The sequence below is a fragment of the Phytophthora sojae genome, assembly GCF_000149755.1.
Source record: "Phytophthora sojae unplaced genomic scaffold PHYSOscaffold_8, whole genome shotgun sequence".
Taxonomy (NCBI): domain Eukaryota; phylum Oomycota; class Peronosporomycetes; order Peronosporales; family Peronosporaceae; genus Phytophthora; species Phytophthora sojae.
The window spans coordinates 2,524,539-2,539,314 of NW_009258122.1; the positions used below are offsets into that span (position 1 = coordinate 2,524,539).

The following is a 14,776-nucleotide window of genomic DNA, read 5'->3' on the forward strand; positions in this document are numbered from 1 at the left end:
CCCCTCCAGAGCCCAGATGGCCAGACGTCCGAACCTCGCTCTGGCCCAAGGCCCGGCACACTTCAGCAAGACTTGCAGCCTGCACAAGTCTTATCTGTGCTCCATCGCAGTTAGCAACGTCGAGTCCACTGCGCCGTCCTGGCCACCTTAGTCGCGAGGCCGCCGGAGCTCTAGCCTTTTTTGACAACTGCATCTGCTCCAGAGAGTGTCTTCCAGCCAGACGAGCGAGCGAGTGAGAGCGTCTTCGAATGGTCCACCCGCTCGGCGTATCGACACGGTCGGCGTCACGCATGGCCGCGCGATACATGAGTAGTGATCGGTCTGAAGTTTGGTGTGGCAACAGCCGTGGGCGGTGGTCTCCAGCTATTATGACTCATTCCCGCACTCTCGGTCCATGTACCCGTTGATCTTCTGCAATTTCTCCCTCCACGCTTCAAGAGAGCAGCAGCATGCTTCACCATCAGCCGAACGCAGCAGCCCGTCAGCGTCCGTCGTAGCTCGCTAGTATGTCGACCGCGATCCGAGCGAGGCGCGATCCAGGTTGAAGCGTCGAAGTCACGTGTGGACAACTACTGATGGGAGTAATGGCTACCCGGTAGATCTAATATTTGGCTGGATAAATCTGTCTGATCTACAAATGAGCCTTTGTTTTTTTAAAGTTAGCAGAGAAACTCGAGGGCACAAACGAAGCCTTTTATGAGGAAGTTGATATTCACTTTGTATTGTTTAGGGTGAATATCAAGATCGTACATTTTAGAAAAGCGTGTTCTCAATCTTAACAACGTTCAGGTAGCTGCGGATTGTAACGGTAAAAGTATGAAGTGTACCTACCCTCCCTCCCAATTTCCCCAGTCCGGCGTAAGGCTCGGTAACACTGCATAACCGACAAGGATAAGCAACAGATGACAAGCCAGCTCATATAGCTTTGACTGAATAGATCATCTCACCGAGGACGTACCGACGGACCGAACCAAGTAGACCCCATTCTCCCTAAAACACTAGTATGCTGTTGGTGTTGTTGTTGTTGTTTGCGGCTCTGCGTGAACACACGTGGGTAAATAGAAAATAGCTACAGTCGAAACTCAAATTGGACTGCATTTGATTCTTCAATTACATAGGGCTATTTGAAAGTTATGCAGTGCATCTGATCACAAAGCTGAATGGAATCGGCCCCACGTGTTCTACAGTTGAATAGAGTTACTCACTCGTCGCTCAGTACTTGAAGCACTCGATTCGCTCAAAGTAGTGGGGTATAAGGATCTGTATGGATCTGTGACCACTACCTCACGAGCTCATGGCATCCATAACTTGTCGTCTAATAAATGTGACGGGGCTACTATTTTGTGAAGGGCTTGTATTCGGTAGTTCACCACACAGTCTACCGGGTAGTCACTAACTCGACCAACCGGCGAGGGGGGATTTTTCACAACGAGACGCCGACTGAGGCCACGCAAGCCCAGAGAAAGGAGACTCTAACTTCTTCTCGCAGGCGGATACACGCGGCTCGACGCAGGCTCGCGGCAGGCTACGACCGACCCCCCACAGGCAGCAGCAGCAACAGGTAGCGCACTCGCTTTACAGTGGCGACGGCCGCTTCCTCCTCCGCCTCCTCCTCGCCCCGTTGCCGTCCTCTCGCCGCAGACGACCGCTCGCCGGAGGGTTTAACACCAGCGGGAAGGAAGATCGCGCGCCGCACCTGAGTGTGTGCGGGTCTCCTCTCTCCTTCTCCTCCTCTCCTCCCCCTCCCCCTCTCTCGGCGGTTGCGGTCTCCCGCGTCGGTAGCGAGAGGGCGAAAGCAAAAGTGAATTGTGGCTTGAAGCGGAGGAAGCGACCATCACTCCTGATTCGGCACTCGGCACTAACCCGTCTCACTTGGTGTTTGTATGTGCCTCTGCAGGAGCCTCCCTCGTCCCCTTCGCGCCACCCGCAGGTCGATGCCGCAATGAGCGCCGACCAGTCTTCGCACAACTACCAGCAGCAGCAGGACGAGGACATCCTGGTGACGTCGCCCACGTCGTACGCGCTGCGCGAGTCCATCCGCCGCTCGTCGTCCTCGGCCTCGGCGGACATGAACCCGCCGCCGCTGCGCACCACGACGAGCGCCGAACACGGTCGCATGCCGCGCTCCTCGTCGCGTGGCAGCATGTTCAACCGCGCACCGCCGCCGCCGCCCCCGCACTACCCGCCGCAGATCCCGGCGGCGCCCCACAGCGGCGGCAGCGCGTACGGCGGCATGCCGCGCCCCGTGTCCAACCCGAACCTCGACGCCATGACCGAGCAGAGCATCGAGGGCAGCGGCCACTTGGGCCACTCGCTCGGCCCCAACTCGACGCCCTACGGCAACCAGCAGTACCAGCAGCAGCAGCAGTTCGCCAACACGGCCTCACCCGCCTACGGAGGCAGCAGCTTCAATCCTGCCGCCACCACGACGGGCTTCGGAGGCACCGACTTCAGCCAGACGGCGCCCGTGAACAACGCCGGCAACCGCCGCTCCGTGTCGAGACGCAGCCTCTTCAGTCGCGAGACGTTCATGCTCACGCGCGGCGAGAAGGAGTCGCGCATGACGGTGCCCGAGGGAACCCCCACGGAGATCCGCTGCGAAGGCTACCTGACCAAGCGAGGCCACCTGTTCACCAACTGGAAGACGCGCTACTTCACGCTGCGAGGCAACGTGCTCGAGTACTACTCGAGCGAGGAGAAGAGCAAGAAGTACGGCGCCGTGACGGTCGAGAAGGTGGCCACGTGGTCGGGCGAGGCGCACGGATTCATGTTCTACACCACCAAGCAGATCCCGTACTACGTCTACGCGTCGTCGGAGTCGGAGCGGTCGAGATGGCTGCGCGTGCTTAAGGAGTACATGGTGGAAACCGAAGAGGTGAGTTGCGAAGGATATCTCACGAAGCGCGGCCACCTGGTCCCGAGCCAGCGCATGGCGTACTACGTGTTGAACGGAACGTCGCTGCGCCACTACGCGGATCAGCAGGCGTACCGCGACAATCAGTTAGCGATGGCGGAAGTCGAAATACGATCCGTCGCGGCTTGGGACGGCGAGGCGAATGGTTTGATGTTCATGACGGTCACAGGGAACGTGTTTTATGTGATTGCCGATACTGCCGGTGAGCAGCAGAAGTGGCTGGCAACGGTCAAGAAATCGACGGCCAGCGTGCCGGAACCGGTGTCGTGCGCAGGGTATCTGACGAAGCAGGGTCACAAGCGCAAGAGCTGGAAGAAGCGCTACTTCATTCTGCGTGGGAACGCCATTTCGTACTACTCGGACTATGACATGGCGAACAATTCCAAGGGAAAACCTCTTGCCGAAGTGCTGGTTGAGGACGTGCAGAAGTGGGATGGCGAGCCCTTCGGATTCATGTTCATGACCACCGAGCAGGTGCCGTACTATGTCTACGCAGATAACGATCGGGAGCGCAACAAGTGGATGAACGCGTTGAACAAGCTGAACGCGGTGGTGGAGGAGCCGGAAGTGGAGAAGAAGCGCTGCCCGAACTGTAACGCAGTGCTGACGGGATCCCGCTTCTGCGGAGCTTGTGGTTTCAACCTGCGTGGCACCACTGTTGGCGACCGTTCGTCGCGTGCGCAGACTGCCAATGACGACGGAGATGAGGACATTGATGGACGCGATGACCTCGACGACGAAACGACGCCGTTTGATGAACTGGAGGCTCTCTCCGAGGGCGCTAGGACACTTCTGCTTGCTGTGATGCAAACGCCAGACGGCGTTGATGTTGGCGATAAGGAGGGTACGTATCCTAACCGACTGACAAGAGGGTCGTCACAGCAGCGTATGGAGCAGCCTGACCGCGACAACACCTCAGCTAGGTTTGACCAGGACATTGCCGAGGCTCTCAATGAAGTGGAAGCTGACGAGAAGCCTACTCCGGCTAAGTATTCCGACTTGGATGAGGAAGACGCTAAGGCAACTTCGTACGATGCGAAGCCGGCCCCTCGTTCTCCGGTGCGAAGACCAAGCGAGGATTCCAGCAGTGACGCGGATTCTCCGGCGTCGTCCCCGCCACCTCGACAAATCCCATCTCCCGTGGCGGCTCCTCCGACGCCGCCGAAGTCCAAGAAGACTACACTGACACCTAACTTCGGTATCGTGGAGCCTGAGCCTAAAAAACACAGTTTTACCTCCTTTAGCGACTCTGAAGAAGAGTCGAAGGCGGAGCCGAAGCCTGCTCCTGTGCCGGTACGAACTTCATCTCGGTCATCGGCAGGGTTGCTCATGGCTGGCATGGGACGTCGCAAAACAACTGCAATGCTGGCGATGGAGTCGAGTAGTGATGAAGAAAGCGGGGACGACACCGAACTGCCGACGAAACCGGCTTCGGATGCGTACAAGAAGGGCGACGAGAAGCCAAGGGGTTCGGATGATGACGAGGAAGAAGAGGGCAAGCCCACTGGAGATGAGGCTGAAGATCGTGAACGTAAGAGCTCTGCTGACTCGTTGGAGCTGGACACTCGTGGAATTTCTGCCTTTGAGGAGCCAGTCGAGCTGCCAAAGCTGAAGCACCCCGCGAACCCGTCTATTCGTATGAGCGAACGCACGGACAAGAAGGACATCTACAACTTTATGGAGAGGGAGTTGGACTTCACGCCTCAGTTTGTACCATCAGCTGACTCGCCAGTTCGCTGCCGTTTCTACAGCTCGATGGCCTACACATCAGCAAAGAAGGTTATCCTGTTCCTGGCTGACTCTGGCCCTCTTGGTCTCTGGAAGCAGGACCCGGAGAACAAAAAGCTTACAATTGACCACAAGTGGTCGATGACACCCTACTTCAGTCGTGCGCAAGAAGAGGGTTACGGAATCGTGGTTTGCAACCCGTTCTCCAACTCGGCCGTCGTTTACGAGGCTGGAGGATTCGAGCGTGAAGTCCCCATTCCCAACTCTACTACGCCCACGGAGCACGTCCTTTTCGTGTGGGATCAGTTCATCACGAAGTGCAAGGGCCAGGTGTCTATCATCGCGTACGCGCGTGGTGGTGCCCTTGTGAAGTCCATTTTGGAGACGTACGAGCTGAGCGCTCGAGAAAAGATTCATCGCATTGCGCTGATCGAGTCCAAGCACGAAATCGATCACAACGAGTCTCCTGGTATTCTTGAGCTTCTCGGTCGCCGATCGATTAACTGGGAAGCGTCGTACGAGCCGCTTGGCGCCCAGATCGTGGACTCGCAGGCGCGCGTGAACTGTGTGTGTCTGTCATTGGGCTTCATGCCGTCCCAGGAGGCCGACAACACACCGAAGACCCTGGAAAAGGCCGAAGACCCTGCATTCGCATTTATCGGCGCCAACCCGAACCAACCAGGCATGACCGCTGTTGTAAAGCACGTTCGTGCCGAACTGAGAAAGCGAAAGACGGCTACGAAGCCTATCGGTCGCCCGCGGCGACAGTCTAACATAATTGTGATTGGTGAAACTGATGGCGATGAGTCCAGCGATATGTCCGGTGGCGCCGACGAGGGCAAGAACGGAAACAAAAACAATGGATCTGATGAAGACGGCAAAATCAAGGCGACGTACTATTTGCCCAAGCCAGTGGCGAAGCCCAAGCGCAACTCTGGTTCTAGCAGTGGCTCGAATAGTGACAAGCAGCGTTTGATCTCGGACAAGGACTTCGAGCTGATGAAGGTCGTTGGTCAGGGTGGTTTTGGTAAGGTGTTCTTGTGTCGGAAGGTCACCCCGCCGCACCAGGGTGAGTGTTACGCCATGAAGGTGCTGAAGAAGCAGCAGGTTGTTTCGTCGGGCCTCGTTAACACGACGATGGCGGAGCGTAAAATTCTGACGGAGATCTCGCATCCGTTCGTGGTCAAGCTGCACTACGCTTTCCAGAGTGAGTCGAAGCTGTACCTCGTGATGGATTACCTCAGCGGTGGATCGCTGGCTACGCACCTACGCCGCCGTCGTAAATTCCCGGAGGAGTGGGCTCGCTTCTACGCTGCCGAAGTCGCTGCGGCCATCGCGCACCTTCACAGCGCCAACATCATTTACCGTGATGCTAAGCTTGAAAACGTGTTGATGGACCACGACGGTCACGTGCGGATTACTGATTTCGGTCTGTCGAAGGTCGGCGTATCTGGTCTGAAGGGCGCTACGACTTTCTGTGGCACTGCTGCATACATCGCACCCGAGCTCCTGAAGGGCAAGGCTTACGGCAAGGCTGCTGATTGGTGGTCGTTCGGTATTCTGCTGTACGAGATGATCGGCGGAAAGCCGCCTTACTACCACCGCAACCGGGACATTATGTTCCAAACTATTCTGAAGCAGGACTGGGTCACTTTCTCGCCCAGCTTCTCCGACGCTGCGATTTCGCTCATCAATGGGGTAAGTGCTCAAGCGCGTTGTGATCTTTCCAGTGTGTGACGAATGACTAACGGGCTATTCTGTTTGTTTTAATGCAGTTGCTCACGCGTGACCCGATGATGCGTCTTGGCAGCGGCCCGCGGGGCGCGGACGAGGTGCTGACACACCCGTTCTTCGACAGCATTGACTGGCCGGAGCTGCTCGAGCGCAAGATGCAGCCTCCGTTTAACCCGGGTGTTGGCAAGATGGACACGCACTACGTTCCTCGCAACATGAATGAAATTACGGCCCGCGATCGCGAGCCGAGTGTGATGATGGCGAAGACAGACCGCCCGAACGACTTCGACGGGTTCAGCTTCGTGGGGCGGCCTTCGTCGCTATCGAATGTGTGATAAGACATACCTGTGAGACAGGATACGCTTGCTGACCCCCTGGGGCGCGCCGAAGAGGGATAGGAACCAATCAAGAATCGCGGGAGGAGCTCGCGCGGGTGGTGACAGCAAAGAGAAACAAAACAAAAGGAAAGATGAGATAATGGGTCGAGGGAGCCGCGACGGTCTTTTAGAACGCGGGCCGAGCGCAAGACCGAAATAAGCAAGGCGCGAGTATGTCTTGTGCCTCGGGGCACTAGCGTACAGGGAAACAAGTGAACATGTTGAAAATTGGAGTTACGTGCGGGCTTGGTCTGTGTCGGACGTGTGTGTTGCTAGTGCTAGGCGCACGTCGTTGCGAAGCAGTCAATGGAGCAGTTGTAGTACAAATGTGCCTTGATCACCCCAGAGCCGTCGCAGTCCCGTTGCCCTTCAAACGGCCCTGTGCACACCAGCGACGGTGGGTCGGACTCGTACCCACTAGCACAAGCGAGGGAAGTGCCAAGCGCTTGTAGCAGCGCAGCGTTCGAGCTGCCGCATCCGTCATCTTGCTGACAGGGCCCGCCGCAAGTCTCCTGGTACGTTTGCTCTGCATACTGGCAGCTTCTTGTGAGGATTTGCCACTTTGCTTGTGTCGGCAGGTCGAGGATCTGGTTCGGAGTCACCACGTGGAAACCAACGTAGACGTCGATGATGGAGTTGAAGTACGCCGAGGAAGTGGCAGTGAGATCGATCGACTGACCGGGACGCACAACGACTTCTCTAGAGATGGCGGCACTCCAAGCGACACCCGACCCGGACACTCGAAGACGCGCGTAGTTGTTGTGCACTGAACAGCATCCGGAGCAACTGGTGTACGTGAACGGTGCGAGCTCACCATACAGGGACCCGACTCGACCGCTGCCGGAGAAGCACTCGGGCGCGCCGACAAGCTTCGCCACGGTGTTCACGTCAAACCCGAGCAGCGGGACGGTGACTTGGTACTGCGAAGATAACAGCGGGGCAGGCGTCACGGGCATCGCGTTGTCTCCGAGATTGGTGATGGGGCGGATCAACGGAAGTCCGTCCTCCAAGTTTGCCCCATTGGCGTTGATCACATGGTACGGCGCTGCCGAGAACAGTGCAGCTGCAGTGTTGTTGGCGCCGATGCTGGTACTGTTCGGGGTGCCGAAGACCAGATTCCCGTGAATGGTAGTTTGCTTGGCTCCCACCACCATGATCGCCGCCGAGTGAGCAACTTGCTGTCCGAAGTGGTGCACCTGGTTGAAGGAAATGTTCACAGAGCGGGGAACCAACAGGTGGGCAAGCACAGCTTCTCGAAACGAGTTGAGTTGATAGCCGCGTCGTGCTAGCACGGAGATTCCGTTGCTGCCCACAAACGAGACGTTGTTGTTCACGAGCTGGATGTTGCTGTTCTCGCCCGACACCATGATCGCGTTGCCTCCGATTTTTTCGAAGCTGCAGTACGCGATCGTCGTGTTCGTGACCGACTCCAAGTAGACTGCTGCAACTCGCGTCACGGGCCACCCAGATCCAGGAACACGCTCATCTAATGACACAAGACGTTCTCAGCAAAGTTAGTCGACACCCCAGGGATTACGCAGTGCACAAGACCATGTAACTCACAGATGTTGAGGTGGTGAAACTGCGTTCCGGACAGCGTCAAATACCGAAAGCGTAGGTTGGATGCTTTGGTCAGTGAGGTGGTTTCTTTGAGCGTCGTGTGGGCGTGTGTGGGGGTGACGTATTGATTCTCGCGGGAGCCACTCACCCGCAGCAGTTGGTGAAGTATCGGGATCTCTAGGACGCTGCTAGCCAGAGATGCTGCGGTGGCTGTCGACTTCAACGGGATTAAATACAGGAACCGCGTGGAGACGTCGAAGAACCACTCGCCCGGAGAGTCCAGCTCTTGCAGTACATTTTCCAGTCGGATGGCAGGATCAAGACTGGTCGACGAAGCAGCACCAGGGCCGTCCGTGAAGAGGTCGTAGGAAAGCTCCGATCCTCCTGCACCTAGTTGCATGGTACGAGCCACAGTGTTCACAGAAGCTAACGAGTAGCGCAGACTGGTCGGCTGTGTACTCTGGGGTCGGAGATCAACCATGGCGTCTTTCACATTTGTCCACGTTGAAATCCGACTCGAGAAAGTGGTCGCGTTGTAGAGAACTTGCGAGTCGGCGACATCAACTGGTTCATACAAGCAGGCAAAGGTCTGCGCAGGCAATGATGAGTCGACCAAACAATTGGGGAACCCAGCACGAGGCAACTGGACATTGTCAACGTACAGAGTAGTAAAGGTGGGGAAGTCTTCGGGCTTGGCTGGTACGACGCCAGCGGCAAGACCCGGTAGAACCGACGACAAATCCGTCCGGAAGATTTTTAGAGACTGCGAGCCTCCGCTAGCCGTAGTGACTGTGACAGATCGGTCCAAAGTCCACGTGAGGGTTCCAGCTTGTATCAGCTTCGACCCAGAAATGACCACCTTCTCACAGCCACGACACGACAGTGAACAAATCTCAACGCAGTCCTCCTCCTTGCGCAGGTCCTTGCCGAATAAATGCGTAAACTTATCGTAGAAAGGTTCGCTGTAGCGTTTTCTGGCAATGTGGCTTTGGCAGGCAACCATACACCCTGAAACACACGTCGCCATTGGGCTTCCTTCAGCGTAGCAAGTGTGCCCAACGCCGTAGTTCTTGTCAACACACACAGTGCCGATATCGGTGCCAACATCTTGAGCCGGCGCTGGTATCACCAACAACGAGTTATTCGAGCGGTTGACCCCCATCTGCGCGAATGGATCTACTGGGCCTTCCCATGCGTCGATATCGCCAACTCCATTCCAATGGAGACGTGGAGGAACTCCCAATCCAGAGTGATACGGAAATGTTCGGACTGAAATTGCGGCCTTCTCCACGTCGGCGTCGCAGTACGCTTGATACGTGACGGTGGCGTTGCTGGAAGCACCCGAGTCATCACTGGTGAAGTCGAATGTCTTGGACAACTCGTACCGGCCGGCACGAACGTAAACGTTGATGGGAGTGTTGCTGTTCGCAGACAGTTTGTTCTTGACTCGGACTTCTTGTTGAGCTCGTGCAAGCGTCTTGAAAGGCTTGGAGAAGCTTCCATCGGCGCTACCGATGTCGCTACCTGTTGGAGACACGTAAAAATCGATGGAGGCCGCAGCAGACACCACACTGACCAGATAGCTAAGCAGCAGCAAGGAGATCATGCACCATCGACGTGATCTAGCAGGAAGGTTCTGCCAGCAGCACCCATTCCCCCTGCTGCTGCCTAGCATCAGCACCCACACGAAGAGTCGTCAGTTTGGCAATCTTGGCAAAGATATCGAGGCGATTTTTGGATTGCTACAAGTAGCGGTAGATTTTCATTCGTTTTGACCTGTTAAGACCATGACAGCTTTTTACACTTGGTCTCGGTGACCAGATGCCAGTTAGTCGGACGCCGTCTTCGCCAGCGCTAGGATGGTAAAGCGCATCTCGCCTTCGTCGCGAGCCATAAACTTCTTAATGACCTGGCACGCGTCCTGGCGAATAATAAAAATAAATGAATGAAAAATGTTATGCCCCTCGAGGGCAAAGCTGATGCAATGCATTACCTACCTGCAGAACGGTGTCTGGGCTGGAGGGTCCGTGGTTGATGGGACGCTTCTTCCGGCCATCGAGCTCATACAGGTTGCCATCCACACAGCTGCATAGAAGCAAATTAGACTACGCACACAAGATGCTTTACAGCTCGGTACGACCCATACCTGAAGCACACAAAGTGCGTGTTGATCGGGTCGTCAACGCTCTCCAGTTGCTGCGCAGCCAGAAACAATGTTAGTACCCAGACCCGATGAACTGCTGCAACCTCTTCGCACCTCTGACTGGCCAGCCTCCGCAGCGCTGCTGTGCGTTTCTTCCAGCTAGAATTATTCATCCGCAATAACACATGAGAAACCAGTACGAGACCGCACGACCCCAACTTGATCAAGGCAAATCACCTCGTCGTCCTCCTCAAGGTACTGCGCAATCTCCTCCGGCGTCTTGGTCTTGGTCTTGTTGAAGAACTTGTCCAAGTAGCTCCCCGGAGCTGCCAGCACAAAACCCAGCATACAGACACTGATAAGTTTATCGGAGGAAAACAAAACAAAACACAAAAACCGCAACGCACTCAGCTGCACATGGTGGCGCATGTTTCCGATAGCGTGCAGGATGCCCACGGTACCGCACGCATTTCCTGATAGAAATAAAAGCACAGAAATATTAACAATACGAAACAAAAATTTCGGTGCTGAAACGTAAAATCAGCAGTAAAATCTCCGCACCGACAGTCTGGCGCATGTAGTAGACGTTGGGGGACACCGTCTGCCCGTCCTTCTCGATCCGCGCCGCCTCCTGCTTGTCCGCCTCCTCCGTCTGCAGTAAAAAAACATCGATATCATCCATTTCAGCATTTTCACACCAAGAGTTTAAACAGGATTTATCCTACTGTAATTTTGTTTAAACTCACGTGCGGCTTGATGGGGAAGAGCATGATGACAGCCACGACGGGGGACGGCACCATGCCCAGCGCCCACTCCTCCGTGCTCAGCACGTCGCAGAAGCTGAAGTGGCCCGTGGGGAAGCCCATCTTCTCCACGTACGCGTTCATGACGTCCGGGTTGGACTCGAGCGGGAACCAGCGCTTGTGCTTGGACTCGTCGTCGCTCATGCTGGGGGTTGGCGGGTTGGATCGGGGAATGGAGACCCAGCTACAGCACAGACAGTACTGTACTGTGATGCTTCCGCCATTGTGATTGGCTAATGACGGGATCAACGAAATGTGAGCTTTGAGCTCTTCCATCATGGCTACATTTGCTTTGGGACTGAGTACTGACTACTGACTCGTGAGTACTGTACTGCCACTTGACAGTGTGCTGGGGTTGTGCGCCTGCAACAGCCATCCGCTGTGAAGGCAGACTACTCAGTTGTACGAGCATAAAAATCGCCCCCAACAACATTGAGTTTTTCTTTTCATAGTCGGAAACAAACCATGCAACATCGCTGCGGCCGATAGCGTTTACGGGCTCAAGGAATCTCAGACCTCGATCACCCTTTGATGAAGCGGTCAACGCTCGACGCTTCACGACCAACAAAACATGTCGCCTGAAAACCGGGGCACAGTGTCATGCCAACTTTTGGGCTTCTCCATCACGAAGTCCTTGATGTCATGTGCTCGTAGCGATTACGGACAAGCTTGGCCGCCTTGTGTATGCATATTGTCCTGGAACCTGCAACACTTGACGGTGGTGGCGAAATCTCAACGGTTCAACTTCTTCATCAAACCCTGGCGAAGGCTGTTATCGAGAAGTACAACTCAACGGCATTGAGCTCGGATTTACGTCTCCCGTCCGGCCAAGACTCAATTCGTTTCGATCAAATTGTTGGTTTTGTGGCGGGTAATCGCATGTTGAACGACGACATACTGCGATTTACATTGCACTAAGTCTCCTACTCAGCAACGCAACATAATGTTAGGCAAACACGACGCGGGTTGATTGACGGAGAACTCTGCAGTGCTCATTTACCCCGTGCATCATCGATTACAGCATGTTGCTGCATGTGCGCATTATCCTAGAATATTTTGCAAAAGGGAACAAAGTTTGCATGAGCCAAATGACATGTACAATCTTCTCGTTAAAGTCTAAAAGTACTATACTGTTGAACTCGCTCATCCTGGTTGCTCGCGTCGGACGCTTCCACGCAGTTAATCAAGCCCATCGTGCAGCAACCAGTTTCAAAATTCGTGGTCGTGTCGTGGTAGTCTTTCGACAGGTAAAAGCTCGGCACGTCACGCAGCATGTTCAGGGTTGGTTTACCTACAGGGGCCGACAAGGTGTTGACGCTATCCTTGCCCATCGCTGTGGTGTTGACCAGAGCTCGCAACGGGTACCCGAAAACCGGGTACCCGTCCGTCCATACCCGTCCGTTTGAGTTTCGACGGGTACGGGTACCCGATTTAGTTTTGAAGCAGCCTCGGATCGGTTCGGGTATCCGAAGTTCGGGCCGAACCATGCAATAATTCCCATCTAGATTATTCAGGTATTGACCAGAGCCAAAGAGCGAAGCACGTGCAGATCGAAGTGAACACAATCGCAAGCTTATAGCTAACTTACCTTTGTAGTCTACTGAACAGCGCTCTGGCCACTATTACCTGTGATGTTGGGCTGTTTTCATACATGCACGCAGTGCCGTACTGTTCGACATATGACCGTACCGTTAGATCATCCATAATTGAGCGGTCACCTAAAGGAGGAAGGCTAGATCAAGGTAGATCTTAGCTTAGAAGCTTAACGTGAACGTATTATACTGCAAAATGGCATTTCGCATCATATCCTTGATGGACATGCCCACCCGCAACTTCGGACGGACCGATATTTCGGGTATCCGAACGGATTCGGATCTACGGACGGGTCCGGGTACCCGAACTTCAGACAAGGCCCACATGGGCGGATTCGGGTACCCGGTGCCATCTGCCGAGCGGTCCGGGTAAGCCGGTGCATACTGTTTGCGACCTCTGGTGTTGACGAAAGCCTAAGTGGCTGGAAATGAACGGGCACTTCCATCACTCGATCTGCTGGGTAATCCAGCAGCACCTTCAGCCTATCGTCTTTGACCACTTAGCTCAAGAGCCACCGAACCACCGACACCTTTTGCGCGCCTGCACCACGAACCTCTTTTTTTTCAGATCCAGCAGCCATATTTGATGGACCTCAGTTGAATTGGTACACAATGCATCAACATGCAGCGGAGATTTGGCCGTACACTGCAGGTGTTGTTCTGCCCGCGCCGAGTAACCTTAACACCTAACATGCAGCGCAGTGGCTTCATACCTTGGCTGTCGCTTATCTTTTTCCGTCGTTGCGCTTGTGTCCTCGTGTCGGAACTGCTCCCACTGCGGCTACAGGTGCCGATACAGACCCGTGCCGACTTCCAAAGCAGGTGTCACACCAGCTCGCCTCTGCCTCTTTTGAAGCCGAACAAGTCACGTCCGTAACACACCACAGCCTCCAGTGCTGGTGGACCCCAGGAAACGCACCGACATGCTGGTGGCGCTGAACTTGTCGGCTCTCGGGGTCGGTGAGAACGCTGAAGCCAATTTGCTAGCCTTGCTCCTTGAAACAAAGCCCAGGAAACACATGCCCACGTAGTCCTTGTGCACCTGCATCGTGACGCCCACGTGTCGGAACGCTGCTCCTTGCTCGATTGACTGCATTACTCTGCTCTTAAGTCACCTTCCCGCCCAGCACTTGGATGTGAGCTTCATCTACTTGCCGCCGCCTCGAACAGGATTTCCCCTCGAGTTTGTCCACGATCGTTCTGCAGCGCAGCGCAGGGTAACGCAGTGGACGCCGCAGAGTGCTCTGGTATGCCCTCCTGCCGACGCAGCTTCGTCGGATGCAGATCTCTTGGCTCCGAGGTACCAAGTTGGACTCCAACGCCTAGATAGTGAGTGGTACAACAAAATTTGTCCTCGAAATATTCGATTACTACTGTCATTTTTCTCGATAAATTACCGGTTGCTGAAGCAACCTGTAATTTTAAGGTTGCCGAGCCGTTTTTAAGGTTGCGGGGTGCCTCTTTAAGGGTGCTGTAGCCGGTGTCGTTTTGTCGTAACAAAGTTGCTTTACGGACTGCCAGTACGTGCAGCTTTCGTAGATAACTACCGGTACACTGTACTGTACATAACAATCAGAACTATTATAGCTCTTACATGTAATTTTGAGTCGTGCTCGCGAGAGACGTTCGAGACGGCACATTACATGACCAAACTGCTGCAGAGGAGGCACTGCCCGACCTGCCAACGACGTCGACGTCTCGTGAGAGCGCACAGAGCGGAAAAATCATTGAAGCCGTCGTCAATTTACTCCGCTGCGCATGGTGCAATGATGTGTCGAAGGAGCCTCTGACTCATTGCACGCCCTCAGAGCCAGAATGAGGCAAAGCTCCAGTGATGGAAACATGGTAAACTTGAGACCGCCGCACTCATTTGTGGTGCTCTGCTGCGGCAACTTCCCCCACAACACTGCGAAGTGGAGTGACAA

General features: G+C 55.0%; 2 protein-coding genes across 2 annotated transcripts; one reads left to right on the top strand and one right to left on the bottom strand.

Moving 5' to 3' along the window:
* Nucleotides 1-1,942: 1,942 nt before the first annotated feature.
* PHYSODRAFT_361747 (hypothetical protein) lies at nt 1,943-6,850 on the top strand (the record flags this gene model as incomplete). The annotated part of the gene is made up of 3 exons (XM_009535565.1): nt 1,943-5,962; nt 6,083-6,340; nt 6,418-6,850. The coding sequence occupies 3 exons, from the start codon at nt 1,943-1,945 to the stop codon at nt 6,709-6,711; spliced, it is 4,572 nt and encodes a 1,523-aa protein (XP_009533860.1). The 3' UTR covers nt 6,712-6,850.
* Nucleotides 6,851-7,031: 181 nt separating this feature from the next.
* PHYSODRAFT_337880 (hypothetical protein) lies at nt 7,032-13,947 on the bottom strand (the record flags this gene model as incomplete). Its single annotated transcript, XM_009535566.1, has 12 exons — nt 7,032-8,239; nt 8,317-9,896; nt 10,152-10,234; nt 10,311-10,398; nt 10,460-10,509; nt 10,571-10,615; nt 10,694-10,782; nt 10,864-10,929; nt 11,018-11,108; nt 11,203-11,443; nt 13,565-13,632; nt 13,771-13,947. The coding sequence occupies 12 exons, from the start codon at nt 13,945-13,947 to the stop codon at nt 7,032-7,034; spliced, it is 3,786 nt and encodes a 1,261-aa protein (XP_009533861.1).
* Nucleotides 13,948-14,776: the final 829 nt, after the last annotated feature.